General features: G+C 57.2%; 2 protein-coding genes and 2 non-coding genes across 5 annotated transcripts in view; all 4 read left to right on the forward strand.

The window, feature by feature from the left end:
• The first annotated feature begins 1,688 nt into the window (after window positions 1-1,688).
• Window positions 1,689-17,222, forward strand: TNPO2 (transportin 2). Of its 2 annotated transcripts, XM_007532420.3 has the most exons (25): window positions 1,689-1,876; window positions 2,973-3,086; window positions 5,869-5,944; window positions 6,025-6,174; window positions 8,053-8,159; window positions 8,258-8,391; window positions 8,492-8,573; window positions 8,684-8,806; window positions 8,919-9,037; window positions 9,694-9,754; window positions 9,837-10,005; window positions 10,099-10,251; window positions 12,341-12,566; window positions 12,830-13,001; window positions 13,098-13,184; window positions 13,463-13,570; window positions 13,652-13,810; window positions 13,894-13,981; window positions 14,204-14,302; window positions 14,435-14,530; window positions 14,628-14,703; window positions 14,785-14,884; window positions 14,971-15,045; window positions 15,129-15,257; window positions 15,356-17,222. In XM_007532420.3, the coding sequence occupies exons 2-24, from the start codon at window positions 2,988-2,990 to the stop codon at window positions 15,234-15,236; spliced, it is 2,667 nt and encodes an 888-aa protein (XP_007532482.1). In that variant the 5' UTR covers window positions 1,689-1,876; window positions 2,973-2,987; the 3' UTR covers window positions 15,237-15,257; window positions 15,356-17,222. The 2 variants fall into 2 exon arrangements, with proteins under 2 accessions (XP_007532482.1, XP_060037772.1); XM_060181789.1 differs by lacking the exon at window positions 1,689-1,876 and having other exon boundaries at window positions 2,551-3,086.
• Window positions 12,692-12,758, forward strand: LOC132535710 (small nucleolar RNA SNORD41). Its single transcript, XR_009547423.1, has one exon. It is a non-coding gene; the product is annotated as a small nucleolar RNA SNORD41 (small nucleolar RNA).
• LOC132535709 (small nucleolar RNA SNORD41) lies at window positions 13,274-13,347 on the forward strand. Its single transcript, XR_009547422.1, has one exon. It is a non-coding gene; the product is annotated as a small nucleolar RNA SNORD41 (small nucleolar RNA).
• Window positions 17,223-20,072: 2,850 nt separating the features above from the next.
• FBXW9 (F-box and WD repeat domain containing 9) overlaps window positions 20,073-20,548 on the forward strand; it is a 2,949-nt gene continuing 2,473 nt past the window's right edge. The window contains exon 1 of the mRNA XM_060182454.1: window positions 20,073-20,543. Within this exon, the coding sequence (XP_060038437.1) occupies window positions 20,145-20,543 (399 nt within the window). The 5' untranslated portion in view covers window positions 20,073-20,144. The remainder of the gene's footprint in view (window positions 20,544-20,548) is intronic.

Here is a 20,548-nt window from a genome sequence, read left to right on the forward strand (position 1 = left end):
GGAATAAATTAAAAAAATAAAAATAAAAAAAGTAAATAAAAGTACCTCCTCCCATTGGATAAAACTTAGCTGTTAGAGCCTAGGACTTAGATGCCCGAGGCTTCTGGTTCTCTCCCCATTCCAGAGCCATATAAACTCACCGCTTTGTCTAACGTATGAAACTCTCTCCTCAGAAATAAAGTTGAGAGGGCTGGGTGGTGGTGCACCTGGTTCAGCACTCATATTACAGTGCTCAAGACCCAGGTGTAAGCCCTGGGTCCCCACCTGTAGGGAGAAAGCTTCACAAGTGGTGAAGCAGTGTTGCACGCCTGTCTCCCTGTCACCTCCTTCCCTCTCAATTTCTGGCTCTCTCTCTCTCTCTCTCTCTCTCTCATTTTTCTCCAGGGTTATAGCTGGGGTTCGGTGCCAGCACTATGAATCCACTGCTCCTGGAGGCTATTTTTCCTATTTTTGTAGCCCCTGTTGTTGTTGTTATTGCTGTTATTGTTGGATAGGACAGAGAGAAATGGAGAGAGGAGGGGAAGAGAGAAAGGGGGGAGAAAGACAGACACCTGCAGACCTGCTTCTTCTTCTTTTTTTTAATAATTTATTTCTTTATTGGGGAATTAATGCTTTACAGTCAACAGTACAGACCTGCTTCTTTTTAATGTCAGCCAGAGCTAAAGGAGGCTCTGGAATGAAGGAGAAACTCCACATATGTAAAGAGTTCTTAGGGGCGGGGGTAGATAGCCTAGTGGTTATGCAAAGACTCTTGTCTCCAAAGCCCCAGGTTCAATCCCCTGCCCCACCACAAGCCAGAGATGAACTGTGCTTTGTTAAAAATAGTAACAATAATAATACAGAAAGAACGAGAGAGTGGTCTGGGAGGTGGTACAGTAGATAAAGCATTGCATTCTCAATCATGAGTTCCCGAGTTCAATCCCCAGAACCACCATAAGCCAGAGCTGAGTAGTACCAGAGTGATGTCTGGTTCTTTCTCTCTCTGCCTATCTTTCTCATGACTAAATAAATACATTCTTGGAGTGGGCGGTAGCACAGCGGGCTTTTCTGCTTTAGGCTCTGAGGTCCCAGGTTCAATCCCCAGCACCACCACCAGCCAGAACAGAGCAGGGCTCTGGTGGAAAATCAAAAAAAACAAAGAGAGCAAAGAAAACCTTTCGGTGGGCCCAGATGGTGGCACACCTGGTTGAGCACACATGATAGATACACTGCACAAGAGCCTGGGTTCAAGACCCCGGTCCCCACCTGCAGGGGGGAAAGCTTTGCAAATGGTGAAGCAGTGCTGGAGGGGTCTCTCTGTCTCTCTCTCCCCATCTCCCTCTTTTAAAACAATTTTTACATTTATTTATTTTCCCTTTCGTTGCCCTGTTGTTTTCTTTATTGTTGTTGTAGTTATTGTTGTTATTGATGTCATGATTGTTAGATAGAACAGAGAGAAATGGAGAGAGGAGGGGAAGACAGAGAGGGGGAGAGAAAGACAGAGACACCTGCAGACCTGCTTCACCGCCTGAGAGCCACGCTGAACCACAGAGACGCTGGGAGGTCCCAGACGGCCAGAGAGGCCCCCGCAAGCGGCCAACCCTCCCGTCACGTGACCGGACACGAGGGGGCGGAGCCTGCGTCTGGACGGCCCGAGGCCACGTGCGCCGGCCCCGCCTTCCGATTGGCCGCGCCTGACCAGTTTGAACGGCGTACGGAAGCCGCGGGGGCTCAGCCGCGGCCGCGTTTTCTTTCTTTTTTTTTTTTTTTAATCCCCCTTTTTCCTTTTCATTTTTTTTCTTTTTTCTCCTTTTTTAAAATTCCTCTCTCCGCGGTTTCCTCATTCCTCTCGACTCGCCGGGAGAAGCCGCATCGTCCCAGGGCCCGCGGGGGCCGGGTGAGTGGAGCTGCTGGGGGGCTCCGGGCCTGCGTCGCGCCGTCGGGGCCCGAACCCCGGGTGGGGCTCCCCCAAATCCGCCGAGGCCCGGAGCCCCGAGCCGGGGTGGGGGGGCGGCGAGCTGGGCTCTGGGGGCTCGGGGCCGCGCCCGTGTGTGGCAGCTGGGCTCCGACTTGGGGGGGGGACACGATGGGGGACCCCCCTGGCGGGCTGCCGGTGTGCTACGGGGGAGCCCGGGGGTGGGGTGCGAGCAGGTGGGAAAGTTGGGGGGGCGACTCAGGCCCCTGGCGACTTTGCAGAGCGGCGTGCCTGCCACCCTTGGGGCGTGGGGGCATGTGCCTGATTTGGGGTTCACCCCGACCCTATGGATTGGGGGGGGATGCAGCAGAAGGGGGGCTCCCGCTTGAGGCCTTTTTTTGGGGGTTTGTTTTTGAGTGGGGTCTTTGCTTGATGACTCTAGTTGATGGAGGGGCCTAGCCAGCCCCGGAGCCTGCACTGCTGGGGTGACTGGGGCTGGAGGTGGGGTTTGAGGGACCTTCACCGCCCCCCCCCCAGGCTCCACGGTGGGGGTCGGGGGTCTGCGGGGCTTTTTGGTGCGGGGCCGCGTGCGGTGGTCGTGTGGGGGGGGCAGATGGGGTCTGGTTGGCCTGCCCAGGGCCACTTTGTGGGGGGAGGGGGCCCTGCAGGGACTGGGGATCCATCCTTGGGGACGCAGCCTCATGGCTGGGAGCTGAGGGCTGGCCAACAAAGTGGGGAGGGGGCTGTCCCCCCCCCCCCGGACACCATCCGGCCGCAGCCCCGCGGGCCACAGGGAGCGGGCGATGGGCGCTTCCGGGCCGGTGCACGTGGGGAGGCGCGGGGCGTCAGCCTGGGGATCAGGAGCAGCCCCGAGAGGCAAAGTGTTGCCGGGGGCGGAGGGGGGGGGGAGGAACCTGGGCTTCAACTTCTCTTCAACCCCGGGTCGCCTCCCACAGGCCCAGACGGACCGACTGACCCTGGCCTGGTGCTGTTGTGATCGATCTCCATCGGGGCTCCCGCAAGCTCCCCCCCCACCCCCACTCCCCGAAACTGACCCGGGTCCCCGTCTCCTCCCCAGCGCGCCCCTCCCGCCATGGAGTGGCAGCCGGACGAGCAGGGCCTCCAGCAGGTGCTCCAGCTCCTCAAAGACTCGCAGTCGCCCAACACGGCCACGCAGCGCATTGTGCAGGATGTATCCTTTGATCCCGCCTGTTTCCTTCCTTCCTTCCTTCCTTCCTTCCTTCCTTCCTTCCTTCCGGACAGAAAGAGAGACATCAAGGACACCCGCTTGGAGTGGCCTCTCTGCTTTATTTATACTCCCATTGATGCCATTTGATTATTATTATTATTATTATGTGGAAACTTGATAGGGCTGAGTGAAGTTAAGAGGGAAGGGCCCGCGCCTGCGAGAGAGACAGAAAGACACCAGAAGCGTTGCTTCCCACCCCAAGATGGGGACTGGGGGCTGGAACCCGGCTCCTTGAACATGGTCATCTGTGCGCTTAGCCCGGTATGCCACCCGCCTGGCTCCTACTCTCGTATTTTTAAAGATTTTCTTTATCAGGGGCTGGTCGGTGGCCCACTGGGTTAAGGGCACATAGTACCTAGTGCAAGGACGGGTGCCAGGATCCAGGTTCGAGCCCCCGACTCCCCATCTACAGGGGGTCACTTCACAAATGGTGAAGCAGGCCTGCAAGGTGTCTTTATTCTGTTCCTCTATATCGTCCCTTCCTCTCTTCAGTTCTCTCTGTCCTAGCCAATAAAATGGGGAGCAGGGAGGGAAATGGCCGCCAGAAGCGGTGAATTCATTTACTGTAACAAGCTAGGAAGAGAGAAAGAGAACCAGATCTTCCCTGGAGCACAGGCAATGTCGGAGATTGAACCCGGCACCTCAGGACCTTGTACTTGCTTGAGAGGTTTAGTGCTTGATCCACTGTACTTTCCAAGCCCACCTGAACTTAGATTTATTTTGTTTATTCTTTTTTTTTTTTTAAAGTTTACTTACTACTGGATAGAGATAGAGAAATTGAGCAGAGGGGCAAGTAGGGAGGGAGAGAGCAAGCGAGACCTGCAGCCCTGCTTCACCACTAGTGAAGCTTTCTCTCCTGCAGGTGGGGCCCAGGGGCTTGAACCTGGGTCCTTGCACATAGGAATGTTTGTGCTTAACCAGGTCTGCCACCGCCTGGCCCTTTATTCTTTTTATTTTTATTTATTTATTTATTTATTTTTGGCCTCCAGGGTTATCGCTGGGGCTCGGTGCCTGCACTACAAATCCACTGCTCCTGAAGGCCATTTTCCCATTTTGTTGCCCTTGTTATTATTATTGTTGTTGTCATTGCTGTTGTTGGATAGAACAAAAAGAAATTGAGAGAGGAAGGGAGAGAAAGACATCTGCAGACCTGCTTCATTGCTCATGAAGTGACACCCCTGCAGGTGGGGAGCCGGGGGCTCGAACCAGGATCCTTATGCTGGTCCCTGCATGCACACCCCCCCAACTGACCCCTGCAGCCCTCCTCCAAGGTTAGCACTGTAGTTTTGTTTGTTGATCAGTTTCAAGATTATGTTTATGTCATGGGAGTGCCAAGGAGATAATACAATAGTGATGCAAACAGTTCTCCTGCCTGAGGCTCTGAGGTCCCAGGTTCAATCCCCAGCACCACCAGAAGCCAGAGCTGACCAGGGATCTGGGGAGAAAAAAAAGATCTAAAATAGTGTTGTTTTTTTGTTTTTTTTTTTTTTGTACATGAGAGGGAGAGAGAAGCCTGTTGCTGTGGTCTTTCCCTTCCAAGAGCTCAGGCTGGAATATTCTCTAGCCCCAAAATAAGCAAGTCATTAAAAAACAAACAAACAAACAAAAAATACATATATATATATATATATATATATATATATATAGTTAAAGATTTTACTTACTTATTGCTGAGAAAGATAGGAGGAAAGAGAGAAAGAACCAGACATCACTCTGGCCCATGTTCTGCCAGGGATCGAACTCACAACCTCATGCTTGAGAGCCCAATGCTTTATCCACTGGGCCACCTCCCGGACCAGACTTTTTCCCCCCCTCCCCCCCACCTATACCCCACACACTGTAAATCCTTTAAACTTATTTTTGCCCTGCTGTGGATCAGATGTCGTCTCACTAACTCCATTATTGGTCTGTGAGGGGAGAGAGCCCAGAGCCCCGGCATGCTCTGTGTGATGGTGGTGCTAGGGATTAAACCTGGCACCTCAGGCAGGAGAGTCTTTTGCAGGACCACCGTGCTGTCATGTTTTATTTTGCCACCAGGATTTTTCCTGCTGTTCTGCTTCAGTAATGACTCTTTTCTTTCTTTACTTTTTTTAAAATTTTTTTTAACCAAGAGCACTGTTCAGCTCTGGCTTGTGGTGGTGCGGGGGATTGAACCTGGGACTTTGGAGCCTCAGGCATGAGAGTCTGTTTGCATAACTATTATGCTATCTACCACCACCCTTTTTTTTTTTTTTTTTATAGAGACAGGAAAAAGAAAGAGAGAGAGAAATCTCCAGCACTGCTCAATCAAACATGAAACTCCCTTTTACCCTGCAGGCAAGGACTGGGTGCTCCTACCCACGTCCTCTCACATGCTACAGTGTGTCCTCGCTCTAATGGGTGTGACACTGCTTGGCACAAAGATTTATGACAGAGAGAGAAGAGGACTCTAGAGCAACACTTTGGCTCTACCCACTGGCCTCAGAGGCCCCTCCCTAGTTTGGACTCACGTTGGGGAACAGAGTTGGGGAGAAGGGGTCCCCATAAGCTAGACGGGGGAGGTGGGCACACATACATAAGAGTTCCGCCTCCGGAGCTCCAGCCTAGCAGGCCCTCCCATCTGGGTGCGGTGCCCTGGAGGCCTGGGCACCCCCTGCACCCTCAGAGCAAGGGATCCCACCACCACCACCACCACCACCACCACCACACACCCTGCTTTATCCCATGCCCCTTAACGCCAAGGCAGAAACTGAAACAGCTGAACCAGTTCCCAGATTTTAACAACTACTTGATCTTCGTCCTCACCAGGCTCAAGTCTGAAGGTAGGCCCTTGCCCCTCGGGTGACGCTGGGGGGGGCCTGGGAGGGTGTCCCCTCCTCGCTGAGCCCATCCCTCCCCACAGATGAGCCGACGCGCTCACTCAGCGGGCTGATCCTGAAAAACAACGTGAAGTCTCACTACCAGAGCTTCCCGCCGCCCGTGGCCGACTTCATCAAACAGGAATGTCTCAACAACATCGGCGACGCCTCCTCGCTCATCCGGGCCACCATCGGTGAGGGGCGCCTGCACGGCACCATCCTCTTCCTCTCCGGGGTCATCCCCGGCGCTGTGTGCCTGTGTGATCCCACCACTCAGGGTGGCCTCCTCTTTCTCTGTTTGTTTAAATATGTGTTTACTCAACGAGAGGAGAGAGAAAGAGAGAGTATGAAACCAGAGCCCTGCGCAGCTCTGGCTGATGGTGGTGCAGGGGATTGAACTGGGGACCTCAGAGCTTCAGGCAGGAAAGTCACGTGCAGAACCATCGTGCTGTCACCCCCTGAACTTTTTAATTTACTTATCCTTTAATGCTTGATTTTTTTTTTTTTTTAATAGACCAGTTTTTACTTTATTTTTGAGATAAATGCAGAGAGAGAGAGAGAGAGAAACACCAGAGCCCTGCTCAGCTCTGGCTGATGGTGGTGCGGGGAATTGAACTGGGACTTTGGAGCCTCAAGCATGAGAGCCTGTTTGCAGAACCATGATGCTGTCTCCCCCGCCCTAATGCTCGATTGCTCACTTACTGGAGAGAAACAAACTGTGCCCAGGCGGTGGCGCACCTGGTTAAGCGCACACATTACATTACAGCGCACAAGGACCTGGGTTCAAGCCTCTGGTCCCCTCCACCTGTTGGGGGGGGGTAATGGTTCATGAGTGGTAAAGCAGGGCTGCAGGTCCCCATCCCTCTCTCTCTCTCCCTCTCCCCTCTCCCTCAATTTCTCTCTGTGTCTATCTAATAGTCAAAACATAAAAAGGAAAACAAAGAAACAAAACCGGGAGTGGCGTATAGGGAAGAGAGACACCCAAAGCCTGTTCTCCCTCTCATATCCACCTCCTCTCTGTTTCTCTTCTGTCCTACCCAGTCAAATGCAAAGCAAAGCAAACAGAACACCAAAGGGACCTGGAGCTAGAGCGCAAATCTTGCTGTGCACAGTGGCCCTGCTTTGAGCCCTGACACCACGGGGTGAGGGGGGCCGGGTGGGGAGGGGCGTGCCCTGTGGGCCTCAGGCTCTGAGGTGTCTCCTCTCTCTGAAACCAAGAGTACATCAGGGCCGGGGATTTAGCTCACCGCTGTACTTGCCTGGCCATCACCCAGCCCAGGTTTGACCCCAGGCTCCCCATGGGAGCAGTGAGGCACCTGGAGGTCAGCTCCGATGCCATGGTTCCAGCCTTCCGGCCCCCATATGGAGGGAAACAACACTCCAGGTGTGTGTGTGTGTGTGTGTGTGTGTGTGTGTGTGTGTGTGTGTGACTTTCCTGATCTCTGTCTCTCAGACTCTGCCACTGAAGGTGTGTGTTCCCAGGGAAAGTAAGATAAGGGAGATTTATCTGCTTATTTAATATTTATTGTGTTAAGGAAAGACAGAAAGGAGGAGAGACAGACAGACAGCAGAGCCTTACTGGGCTCTGGCTGCTGGTGGTCCTGAGGATTGAAACTAGGACCTCAGGCAGGAGAGTCTTTTGCAGAACCATCATGCTGTCTCCTAGGTCCAGTTTTGTTTCTTGTTGATTTCTAAACCCTTGACATATGTGGCATTTTTTTTTTTTTTTAATCCTGAGTTCTACTGAGCTCTGGCTGACGGTGGTGCTGAGGATCAAACCTGGAACCTCAGAGCCTCAGCAGAAGAGATTTTGTTTTTCCACAGAACCGTTATGCTGCCTCCCTGGCCCTCTGTTGATTCATTCACGAGTGGAAGTGAACCGGAGCTTCCCTCAGGGTGGTGTGTGTGTTTGGGGTCGGGGTGGAGGGTCGAACCTAAACCCAGGTGTGCGTGTGCGTGTAAGGACCCCCAGTGTGGCCTCCGCTCCTGGGCCACACGCCCCTGGTGGCCCCAGGGCACCCGGCAGCCCTTGCCTGCCTGAGGCGGCGTTTTTGTCTCTGCGGCGGCCTCAGGCATTCTCATCACCACCATCGCTTCCAAGGGCGAGCTGCAGATGTGGCCGGAGCTGCTGCCCCAGCTGTGTAACCTGCTCAACTCCGAGGACTACAATACCTGTGAGGTAGGGAGGGAGGGGTGGGAGTCCCGGGCATGGGGGGTTCAGCTGTGCAGACCCCTAGCACCCTTAACCCCTGGTCTCTGCTGCCCCGCCTTCCCCAGGGAGCCTTCGGGGCCCTGCAGAAGATCTGCGAGGATTCCTCGGAGCTGTTAGATAGCGACGCCCTCAACAGACCCCTCAACGTCATGATCCCCAAGTTCCTGCAGTTCTTCAAGCACTGCAGCCCCAAGATCCGGTGGGTGCGGCTTCTGGGATGGGTCCCCGGAGAGCGGGCGGTGCTGGGGGGGCCAGCGTGGGAGGGACCAGCCTGTCCCTGTGTCCACCCCCGCCGCCAGGTCCCACGCCATCGCCTGCGTGAACCAGTTCATCATGGACCGGGCCCAGGCGCTCATGGACAACATCGACACCTTCATCGAGGTGGGCGTGCGGGCTGGGGCTGGGGAGGCGGGGAGCAACCCAGGAGGGGGTGGGGGTCCCCCTTCCCCACAGCACCCACCCTCGGTGGCCCGCCCCCCACCCCCGTGCAGCACCTATTCGCCCTGGCCGTGGACGACGACCCCGAGGTGCGGAAGAACGTGTGCCGGGCCCTGGTGATGCTGCTGGAGGTGCGGATCGACCGGCTCATCCCGCACATGCACAGCATCATTCAGGTGCGAGCTGCAGCCTGCCTGGGGCGAGGATGGGGCTGGGGCGAGGCCGAGGGGGGTAGGGCGGGGGGCGGAGGACAGGCCCGGGCCAAGCTGCAGCCCGTGTCTCCCCCAGTATATGCTGCAGCGCACGCAGGACCACGACGAGAACGTGGCCCTGGAGGCCTGTGAGTTCTGGCTGACGCTGGCCGACCAGCCCATCTGCAAGGAGGTCCTGGCCTCCCACCTGGTGCAGTGAGTGCCCCCTGCCGCCCGTCCCGTCCTGTCCCGTCCCGTCCTGTCCGCAGCTCTGCCTTCTGGGGAGACAGGAGACGGGAGAGGGGAGGACACTCACACACGTCTTCACGTGGACCGGCTAAGACCCGCGAGATTTTTTTTTTAAAGACTGAGACAAAGTGGAAAGTCAGAGAGTAACAGCATCGAGGGGCACTTGTTTAAACTTTCCTTGGGTTTATTTTATTCAAGAGTCGGGGGGCGCGGGTGGTGGTGCACCCAGTTAAACACACATAGTACACAGCGAGAGGACCCCAGTTCGAGCCCCCAGTCACCAACTACAAAGAGGTCGCTTCACGAGTGGCGAAGCAGGTCTGCAGGTGTCTTCCTCTCCCTCTCTGTTTCCCCCTCTTCTTTCAGTTTCTCTCTGTCCTATTGAATAGAATAGAAAAAGAGGGAGAGAGAGAGAGAAGCAGAGCCTCCTCTGGCACCTGTGATGCCAGGCATCATTGAACCTGGGACCTAGTGCCTGCCTGGCCCCCGTCTCCTCCTCTCTCTAAAGACCCCAGCCAGAGTGGCTCCCCCGCACGGGCATGGGACAGGAGCCCCTGCTCCAGTCGGGCTGCCTGCTGTGGTGGGGATGGGGGGGCCCTGAGCAACGCCCCTGCTCCCCACAGGCTCATCCCCATCCTGGTGAATGGTATGAAATACTCGGAGATCGACATCATCCTGCTCAAGGTCAGCCTCCCCCCAGCCCCCCACTTCCTCCCCAGGCGGGTGGCACCGGGCCGGTGGGGCTCAGTCCGCCCGCTCCCCACAGGGCGACGTGGAGGAGGACGAGGCTGTCCCCGACAGCGAGCAGGACATCAAGCCCCGCTTCCACAAGTCCCGCACCGTCACGCTGCCCCACGAGGCCGAGCGGCCCGACGGCTCCGAGGATGCCGAGGAGGACGACGACGATGATGACGCCCTGTCTGACTGGAACCTGAGTGGGTGGTGGCCTGGGGACGGGAGGGACGCGAGGGAGGGGCACGGGACCCCCTACTCTGGAGCCCTCACGTCTCTGTCTCTGCCCACCACAGGGAAGTGCTCGGCGGCCGCGCTGGACGTGCTGGCCAACGTCTTCCGGGAGGAGCTGCTACCCCACCTGCTGCCACTGCTCAAAGACCTGCTCTTCCACCCCGAGTGGGTGGTGAAGGAGTCGGGCATCTTGGTGCTGGGTGCCATCGCCGAGGGTGAGCCCCCCCCCCCCAGCTTGTTCCCCTGGGCTCTTGTTTTTGGAGAGAGGGGAAGAAATCAGAAGAAATCAAAGGGGAATGGTGAGGCAGAGAGGGAGAGAGACAGGCCTGCTGCACCACTCTGGAAGCTTTCCCCCTGCAGGTGGGGACTGGGGACTCGAACCCAGGACCTTGCGCATGGTGACAGGTGCGCCACCACCCTGCATCCCGTTTAGCCGTTTGTTAGCTGGGTGTGAGGGAGTGAAGCAGGGCTGCCCGTGTGAGGCCAGGGATAGAACTCGGGGCCTCGGGCCTGAGCGAGGGTCCCAGGGCTTGATTCACTGCGCCCTCTTCCCCGGTCAGTTCCCCCAGCTCAGAAAATTCACGGGGAGCGGAGATAGCAACTGGGACAGAGCCAGGGGCCGCAGGGCTGTGAAGTCTCTCTCTCTCCTGCTGTTGTCTGTGTCCCTAGTGGAAATCGAATGAACAGCTGGAGCCGGTGGCTAAGCACTCACACCGCCATGCTGGAGGACTTGGGTTCGAGCCCCCCTCGATTGGGCTGTAATGTTTCTTGGCTAAATTTTTTTTTTCTTTAAGTATTTATTTATTTATTCCCTTTTGTTGCCCTTGTTTTATTGTTGTAGTTATTATTGTCATGGCTGTCATTGTTGTTGGATAGGACAGAGAGAAATGGAGAGAGGAGGGGAAAACAGAGAGGGGGACAGAAAGACAAGACACCTGCAGACCTGCTTCACCACCTGTGAAGTGACTCCTCTGCAGGTGGAGAGCTGGGGATTCAAACCGGGATCCTTAGGCCGGTCCTTGAGCTTTGCTCCACCTGCGGTTAACCCACTGCGCTACCGCCCGACTCCCAGCGGTCATTTTTAATAAAAATTATTGGAAGGAGAGCCAGAAACTGAGAGGGTAGGGACATACACAGAGAGAGAGGGAGAGACAGCCCTGCTTCACCACTCCTGAAGCTTCCCGCCCTTGCAGGTGGGGACTAGGAGCTTGAATGGGTTCCTTGTGCACGGTAACGTGTGGTCAGCCAAGGTGCGCCACCACTCGGCCCCCTCGACCACTACACCCCATGCACAACACCAGTCAAATGCAAGTACCTGGGTTCAAGTCCCTGCTCCCCACCTGCAGGGGTTCCGCTTTATGATGGTGAAGCTGGTCTGCAGGTGGCTGTCGTTCTGTTTCCCCTGTCCCCTCTCAGTTTCTCTCTGTCCGCTCTAATAAAAATTTCAAGAGAAAAAGAAAAAAAAAATGTCCTCTGGGAATAGAGAGAGGGTCTGTAGTGCTGGCACTGAGCCCCAGCAATAACACTGGTAGAAAAAGAAAATGAATCAATGTAGTTATTGATGAGGGCCCAGGTGGTGGCACACCCGGTTGAGCACTCAGATTACACAGTGTGCAAAGTCCTGGGTTCAAGCCCTCTGGTCCCCAGCTGCAGGGGGAAACCTTCATGAGTGATGAAGCAGGCCTGCGGGTGTCACTGTCTTCCTTTTTCTCTCTCCTCATTCTCTCTTACTAGCAAACAATGGAAACTATAATAAAAACCTTATTTATTGCGAGGATGAGGAAGAGAGGAGCAGGGTGTCAGGCTGCCGTGTACGATGCTGGGGAATCAACTTGGGACTTTAGAATCGAGAGTCAAGTGGTTTTTTGTTTTTGTTTTTTATTTAATGATTTCATTTATTTATTGAGAAAGATAGAAGAGAGAGAGAGAGAGAGAAAGAACCAGACATCACTCTGGTACATGTGCTACTGGGGATTGAACTCAGGACCTCATGGCTTTTGAGAGTCTAGTGCTTTATCCACTGTGCCACCTCCCAGACCACGAGAGTCAAATGTTTTATCCGGAGAGATAGACCAGAGCCCTGCCCAGCTCTGGCTAGTGGGGGTACTGGGGATTGAACCTGGGGCGGGCCTGACAGCGTCAGGCAGGAGAGTCTTTGGCAGAACTGGTGTATTTCAGAGAGAGAGGGAGGAGGGGCCTGCATGGGGACCTGGGGCAGCCTGGGCCTGAACCCAAGGCCTCTGGCCACCCCCGCCCTCCCGGCAACCCCCATCCCCCAGCCTGAGCGCCCCCTGGTCCTTGCAGGCTGTATGCAAGGCATGGTGCCCTACCTGCCGGAACTCATCCCACACCTCATCCAGTGCCTGGCCGACAAGAAGGCCTTGGTCCGCTCCATCGCCTGCTGGACGCTCAGCCGCTATGCCCACTGGGTGGTCAGCCAGCCTCCCGACATGCACCTAAAGCCCCTGATGACCGAGCTGCTCAAGCGGATCCTGGACGGCAACAAGCGGGTGCAGGAGGCGGCCTGCAGGTGCGCCCGGCCCCGCCCACCGTGAGGCCTCGCCCACCGCGAGGCCCCTCCCACAGAGCCTCGCCCACCGCAATGCCCCGCCCATAGAGCTCCGCCCACCACGAGGCCCCGCCCATAGACCCCCCCCAGTGATGACAGTCCTGACGCTTGACCACGCAATGATTTCTGGCGTATTCGTACTGACTGACCCGGGGGTGCCCCCTCTTTGTGCCAGCCCGCTTGCATGCCCCCTGGACCCTGACCTGCCCTCCCTCCCACCCCAGTGCCTTCGCCACCCTGGAGGAGGAGGCGTGCACGGAGCTGGTACCCTACCTCAGCTACATCCTGGACACCCTGGTCTTTGCCTTCGGGAAATACCAGCACAAGAACCTGCTCATCCTCTACGACGCCATCGGCACGCTGGCCGACTCGGTGGGCCACCACCTCAACCAGCCTGTGAGTGCCACCCGCGCCGCGCCAAAACCCACGGGGACCCTGGGGGCGCGGAGAGCCCAGCCCTCCAGCACCACTTCCCTGCCCTCCACCCCCCAGGAATATATCCAGAAGCTGATGCCACCGCTCATCCAGAAGTGGAACGAACTCAAGGATGAGGACAAGGACCTGTTCCCGCTGCTGGAGGTGGGTCAGGCTGGCTGCCCCTGCCCCGCCCAGGGCCGCGCCCCCCAGCCCCTCTCCCAGGGCGTATTCCCAGCCGTGGCCAGGGCCCCCGGGAGGTGATGACACTCTGAACGCTTGATCACCGCAATGATTTCTCACTGAGTATTCGTACTGGCTGATCCCAGGGGCACCCAGTCTCCTGCTCCTGCTCCCTCTCCCCGCACCCACCACCTGGCCTCGCCCCCTACCTCCTACCCTACACCGGTCCCGCTCCCCAGGTCACCCCTTCCCTCCCGCAGTGCCTGTCCTCGGTGGCCACCGCCCTGCAGAGCGGCTTCCTGCCCTACTGCGAGCCCGTCTACCAGCGCTGCGTGACCCTGGTGCAGAAGACGCTGGCCCAGGCCATGGTGAGTGTCTCCCCTCCTGCGGGGGGCCCCCCCTTCTCTGTCTGCTGCTCCCCCCGTCCTCACCCTGCCGTCTCTGCCCAGATGTACACCCAGCACCCCGAGCAGTATGAGGCCCCCGACAAGGACTTCATGATCGTGGCTCTGGACCTGCTCAGTGGCCTGGCCGAGGGGCTGGGCGGCCACGTGGAGCAGCTGGTGGCTCGCAGTAACGTCATGACACTCCTCTTCCAGTGCATGCAGGTCGGGGGCCGGCCGAGGGCACCCTGGAATCTGGGAGCGGGCTGGGGGTGGGGTGGCCAGGCTGACCCCTCCCTCACCCCCAGGACTCCATGCCCGAGGTCCGACAGAGCTCCTTTGCCCTCCTGGGCGACCTCACCAAGGCCTGCTTCATCCACGTCAAGCCCTGCATCGGTGTGTGCGCCCCACTTCTTTGTGGGTACCCTCTCCACCTCCCACCCCCCACCCCCGGCCCCACGTGATGGAGCCTTCACTGCCCAGGGAGCCTCCGTGACCACTCTGGCTTGTATTCGTACTGTCTGATGGGGCCTTACCCCCTCCAAGAATGGGGGCCCAAGGGAGGATCCACCCCCCCCCAAAGACCACCTGGTGACTCACCTCATGCCCCCTCACCAGCCGAGTTCATGCCCATCCTGGGCACCAACCTGAACCCCGAGTTCATCTCTGTGTGTAACAACGCCACGTGGGCCATCGGAGAGATCTGCATGCAGATGGGTGAGTGCCCCCACCCCAGAACCTGGCCCCCGGGGGGCCACCTGTGATTGGATGTCCCTCATGGGCTCTGGGCAGACCCTTGGGTGTTCTGGTGATTGCGGATCAGACTCTGACCTGGGGGGGCTCCCGCAGGGGCCGAGATGCAGCCCTATGTCCAGATGGTCCTAAACAATCTGGTGGAGATTATCAACCGGCCCAACACACCCAAGACACTGCTAGAGAACACAGGTGGGGGCACCCCTGAGAAGATGGGGGGTGGCCAGGAGGGAGTGAGGGGGCCGACACCCCCCCACAGCGGCCCCCTGACGCCCCTCTGACCTTGCAGCCATCACCATCGGCCGCCTGGGCTACGTGTGCCCTCAGGAGGTGGCCCCTATGTTACAGAAGTTCATCCGGCCCTGGTGCGTGTTCCCAGGGCAGGGGGGGGGAGGCGAGAGGCGGGGCTCCCCCGGGTCCCCAGTTGAACCCGCCCCCCCCCCCAGGTGCACATCGCTTCGCAACATCCGGGACAACGAAGAGAAGGACTCAGCCTTCCGCGGCATCTGCTTGATGATTGGCGTGAACCCTGGCGGCGTGGTGCAGGTGAGGGGCCGCCCCTGCAGGCCGGGGGTGGGGGGGGGGCGGGCCGCCCTCACCCGGGGCTCCCCTCCCCTCCCCTCTCGTGGCAGGACTTCATTTTCTTCTGCGATGCGGTGGCCTCCTGGGTGAGCCCCAAGGACGATCTCAGAGACATGTTTTATAAGGTGAGCCGTCCCCCCTCGCATTGCTGGAGTGTCCCGAGGGCTGGGGGGGGGCCCCGAGATCACCCGCACGCGTGCCCCCACAGATCCTCCACGGCTTCAAAGACCAGGTCGGGGAAGAGAACTGGCAGCAGTTCTCTGAGCAGTTCCCGCCTCTGCTCAAGGAGAGGCTGGCCGCCCTCTACGGGGTGTAGACGCCAGCGCGGGGACGCCAGGTAAGGCGCCGCCCCGGGCAGTGGGGGTGTGTGTGTGGGGGGGCGGGGCGCCTGGTCCCAGGCCCTGACCCCCGTCCCCTCGCCCCTGCCCACACCAGGTTTCTGTCTGCATCGCCCACGGGGGTCGGCGCTGCGTCCAGACGTCGCCGCGAGCCCTGGTCGAGGGGGGTTAGGGAGGAGTGGGCCCCAAGTCCAGCCGCCTCGCCGGGCCCTTCTCCCCGCCTGGTCCCTGCCCGGGGGAGGGAGGCCGACAGGTGGGGGGTTGGGGCCCCCAGCTCATCCTACACGAGGGAGGGGGGTTGGGTGGGACTTCTGGGCCCCCCGGCTGCAAGTCTTGGGGGGGGTCACCCTCGGGGCGCCCCACGGGAGGGGGGGCCGGCTGCGGGGGAGGGGCGTCCCGGGCTCCTTGGCCGATGCCCCAGGGTAAAGCAGGGGGGGTGGCAGGCGGGGAGGGGTGCCCCTGTCGGTGCGGCCACACGCATGAGCGGGGGGTGCTGTGGCGGCCCCCGCTCCCCGACTGCATGGAGATAGTAGCATTTAGTGAACCCCGAGTTAGCCCCTACGGCGCCCCCTCTCCAGCGTCACCCGCATCTAGAGTCTACAAAAGCTTCTACCATTTTATTTTACTTTATTTTTGCCGCGATGGGCGGGGGCGGGGGCAGGGGGTGGGCTGGGGGGGTGGCGGCGGTGGTGGGAAGAGCCTGACCGTCTGGGGGGCACCCCCACCCCCAGTCAGCACACAGCACGCTTTGGACCAGTACCCCGCACTTCCCTTCTGTGATGCCTCAGCCACTGTGTCTCCCCCACCCCAAGCTGGAAGAGCCGGGCCTTGGGGGTGCAGGGCCGCGGCCCCCAGGCGCCCCCGGAGTCCCAGTTACCAGTCGGTCGGGAACTTTCTCCCTCTAGTGCACTGGCTTGGGAGGGGGCCGGCCTTGACGGAGGGACTCCCGCCTGCCGCTAGGAGGTTGATTCCAGGGGGGGTGGGCCTCCGCTCTGCTTGAGACCACCCCATTTTTCCAGCGGAGTTCCCTGCGAGGATTGGGGGGAGGGTCTTGAAGCCCTCAATATCTGCCTGAGAGACAGGTACCAAACCTTCAGAGGGAAGAGGCCCAGGGCTGTACCCCTGACCCTCAGTCCCCCCCACACCAGGTTGGGGTGACGGGTCGCTGTAGGGGTGTCCAGTCAGAGGGATGAGAGAGATTCCCCAAGAGGAAAGAAAAGGGGGGGGGGGTTACTCGCTGTTGACTTTGAAGCTGAAAATAAACAAAAACAGCCCTGCAGGCCACAAACAAACCCCTGTTCCCAGCAGCCATTCTTTCCAGCGTTCATCCTCCCCGACTGGTTTTTGGCGGGGGCGTGAGAAGGGAAGCTGGACTGTGTCCGACTTTCCCGGACCCCTGAGTCTGCTCTCAAAGGGGTTGGTAGTCAAGGGTGGGGGGCAGCCACTGTTCACATTCCAGTCACTCGAGTGGGCTGTCTGCTCCCCGCCTAGGAAACAGGTCTCTGGAAGCCATTTGTAAAAGACAAGACAAAGAAAAAAACCTTTTTTTTTTTTTTTAATGACATTTTTAATTTAGTTCTGGACATCCTCTGTTGGGTATTGCTAGTTAACTTTTTTTTTTCCTGTTTGTTTTTTCCCTTTTTTAAAAAATCCTTTTATTATTTTTAAGAGAACTATTTATTTTTTTAAGTTATTTTATTTTGCTGGGTTGATTTATTTTTTATTTTTTTGCACAAAGAAGTTTGCGTTCCTTGACCTCCTCATTTACTGGCTCCCTGGGGGGCGCCGGGGGCCCTGACTTGGGCTCTGTAAGCTCCCCAGCTCCCCTCCTCCCCCACCCCCCCTGCGGGCTCCGGGCTCTGCTGTTGATTTGTGACTGTGCTGTGCTGGGGACAGGTGCCACCGAGGTGGCGGGGAACTCCAGTTGTGTAGAGTTTTGAATAAAGAGCAGTTTCTTGTGAAAATTCTTGGTCTCTATTGAACTGTGTCCTTTGTTGGGAGGAGAGTTGCGTGCATGTTGGATGGATGGGGGGGTGGCGATGGGAGATGACAGTCAAAATCACTAAGGAAGCCAGGAAGTAGGTAGGTGTAAACTGGGCACATTTAAAAAAAAATTTTTTTATTGGCTTTATTTGATAAAGGAGGATAGAGGGACGGAAAGAGACACCGGCAGCATTACTTCACCACTTGTGAAACTTTACCCTGCAGAGAGGGGAAGACCAGGGCCTTGAACCTTCCATTCAGCCAGTGTGTTCCACCACCCGGCCCCCACATTTCGTTTTTTTCTTAAATCTTTTTTTAAAAAAAATACTTAATTTTTTTTGTTGCCCTTGTTTTTTTGTTGTAGTTATTGTTATTGATGTCGTTGTTGAATATGACAGAGATGGAGAGAGGAGGGGAAGACGGGGAGAGAAAGATACACACCTGCAGACCTGCTTCACCACCTGTGAAGAGACTCCCCTGCAGGTGGGGAGCCGGGGGCTTGAACCGGGATCCTAATGCCGGTCCTTGCGCCACCTGCGCTTAACCCGCTGCGCTACTGCCCGACTTCCTTTTTTTAAGTATTCCCTTTTCTTGTCTTTGTTTTGTTGTTGTAGTTATTATTGATGTCATTATTGGATGGGACAGAGAAATGGAGAGAGGAGGGGAGAGAAAGATAGACACCTGCAGACCCCACTGCCTGTGAAGCGACACCCCTGCAGGCGGAAGCCGGGGGCTTGAACCAGGATCCTTCAGCCAGGCCTTGTGCTTTGTGCCACCTGCACGTAAAATTTTTCTTATATATATCTTTAGTTTTCTTGGTGAGTGATAATAATGTCTAGATATATAAATTTTCAAATGATTTTAAAGCCAAACTACACTTTTAAAAAAATATGTATTCCCTTTTGTTGCCCCTGGTTTACTGTTGTAGTTATTATTATTGTCATCATTATTGGATAGGACAGAGAGAAATGGAGAGAGGATGGGAAGACGGGGAGAGGAAGACAGACACCTGCAGACCTGCTTCACCGCCTGTGAAGTGACTCCCCTGCAGGTGGGGAGCCGTTTTGTGCCACCTGCGCTTAACCCACTGGTTTCTTTTAAGAATATTGTTATTACTGGAGAGAGATAAATTGAGGGGAGGGGGAGTTAGGGAGAAAGATCTGCGGCACTGCCTCACCATTCACAAAGCTTCCCCTCTACAGGTGGGGACCAAGGGCTTGAACCTGCATCCTCAGGCACTGTAGTGTGTGTGCTTATTAACCAGGTGTGGCTACCGCCTGGCCACTACTTAATATATCTTTTTACTTATTCCCTTTTGTTGCCCTTGTTTTATTGTTGTAGTTATCGTTATTGATGTTGGATAGAACAGAGAAATGGAGAGAGGAGGGGAAGACAGCGAAGGGGAGAGAAAGACACCTGCAGACCTGCTTCACCGCCTGTGAATAGAGCCCCCCTGCAGGTGGGGAGCCGGGGGCTCCAACCCGGATCCATATGCCTGGCCTGTCCTTGTACTTCACGCCATGTGCACTTAACCAGCTGCGCTACCGCCCAACTCCCTAATATGTATTTTTAAAAGATGTTATTTATTAAGAGGGACAGAGAAAGATTGACACCTGCAGACCTGCTTCACCATAGGTGAAGGGACCACCTGCAGGTGGGGCGAAACTGGGATCCTTACACTTGGTGCCATGTGTGCTTAACCCGCTGTGCTACAGCCCGGCCCCCTCAGATCTGCCTTATTTTATTTAAGAGAAATCTTGTTGCCCTTGTTTTCCATTGTTGTAGTTATTATTGTTGTTATTGATGTTGTCGCTGTTGTACAGGACAGAGAAATGTAGAGAGCAGGGGGAGACGGGAAGAGAAAGAGACGCCCGCAGACCTGCTTCACCACCTGTGAAGAGACCCCCCTGCAGGTGGGGAGCCGGGGGCTCGAACTGGGATCCTCACGCAGGTCCCTCCGCTTTGTGCCACCTGCGCTTAACCCGCTGTGCTACCGCCCGACTCCCTCAGATCTACCTGCTAACACCCAAACCCCGCCGCCAACTTTCCAAGCCATACCTGTCACCACTCCCATATTCTTGGCGGTACCCTCCAGTACCTCCTGTCCCACAACATTCCCACTCACGTTCAGATGTCAGCACCATCATTTACCAGAGCTGAGTAGGGCTATGTTTTCTCTGTATCTCTTTTTCTTTGTCTTTCAAGATAATCGTTCTCTTTAATGAGTAAGAGACAGAGCCCAGATCCCTGCTCAGCTCTGGATGATGGTGGTGTTGGGGATTGAACCTGGGAGCTTAGGGTCTCAGGCAGGAGATTTTTAAAAAAATTATTATTTGCCTCCAGGCTTATCAGTAGGGCTCGATGCCTGCACTACAAGTTCACTGCTCCTGGAGGCCATTTTTCCCTTTTTGTTGTCCTTGTTATTGTTGCCATTGCTATTGTTGGCTAGGACAGAGAGACATGGAGAGAGGAGGGGAAGACAGAGAGGGGGAGAGAAAGACAGACACCTGCAGACCTGCTTCACCGCCTGGGAAGCGACTCCCCTGCAGGTGGGGAGCCGGGGGCTCGAACCGGGATCCTTGTGCTTTGCGCCACCTGCGCTTAACCCGCTGCGCCCCGCCCGACTCGGGGCTGGGATGGAACCTCAGAGTCTCGGGCAGGAGAGTATTTTCGCAGAAGCTTCTTTCTGACTCACCAGCCCAACGTCTCTCTTTCATTCCAAACCAAACCAAAAGGAATCAAAGCTCAAAGCGCGAGCGAAAACCATATTTGAAAGTCCAGGGGCGGCACCTGCCCACTTCCGGCATGCTGACGTCATCACACTGCGCCGGATGTGGCGCGTCGCTGCCTAGGAGACGGGACGCGGGGTCCGCGCGCTGGCCGGCGGCGCCCACCCGGTCCCCATGGAGCTGCCCGTCAGCGCCCGGGGCTCGGACCCGGAGCCGGATCCCGATCCCGACGCACAGGCCGAGGCGTACGTGGCCCGCGTGCTCAGCCCGCCCGCCCCCGGCCGCTCGCCCCCGCGCGCCCCCCGCCCGCCCGCGGCCGCCGTCCCCCCGCTCCCCGGGGCCTCCGAGGCGGCGCGGGCGGCCTCCCGCGGGCCGGCGGCTGGGGCGGCGGCCGGGGCGCCGGGGCTGCTGAGCCTCCCGCCGGAGCTGCTGCTGGAGATCTGCGCCTACCTGGACGCGCGCCTGCTGCTCGGCGTCCTGCCCCGCGTGTGCCGCGCGCTGCGCGACCTGCTGCGCGACCCGGTCACCTGGCGGCTGCGCGTGCAGCGCCGCGTGCGCTCGCGGTACCCGGCGGTGGA

The sequence above is a fragment of the Erinaceus europaeus genome, chromosome 23 (assembly GCF_950295315.1).
Source record: "Erinaceus europaeus chromosome 23, mEriEur2.1, whole genome shotgun sequence".
NCBI classification, from domain to species: Eukaryota; Metazoa; Chordata; class Mammalia; order Eulipotyphla; family Erinaceidae; genus Erinaceus; species Erinaceus europaeus.

Excerpts from the sequence above, each read along its gene's own strand:
- TNPO2 (XM_007532420.3), top strand. The coding sequence starts at position 2,988 with ATGGAGTGGCAGCCGGACGAGCAGGGCCTCCAGCAGGTGCTCCAGCTC. Across the intron at positions 10,006-10,098 it reads CCTGTCTGACTGGAACCTGA|GGAAGTGCTCGGCGGCCGCG; the intron begins GTGGGTGGTGGC and ends TGCCCACCACAG. Across the intron at positions 15,046-15,128 it reads TCAGAGACATGTTTTATAAG|ATCCTCCACGGCTTCAAAGA; the intron begins GTGAGCCGTCCC and ends GTGCCCCCACAG.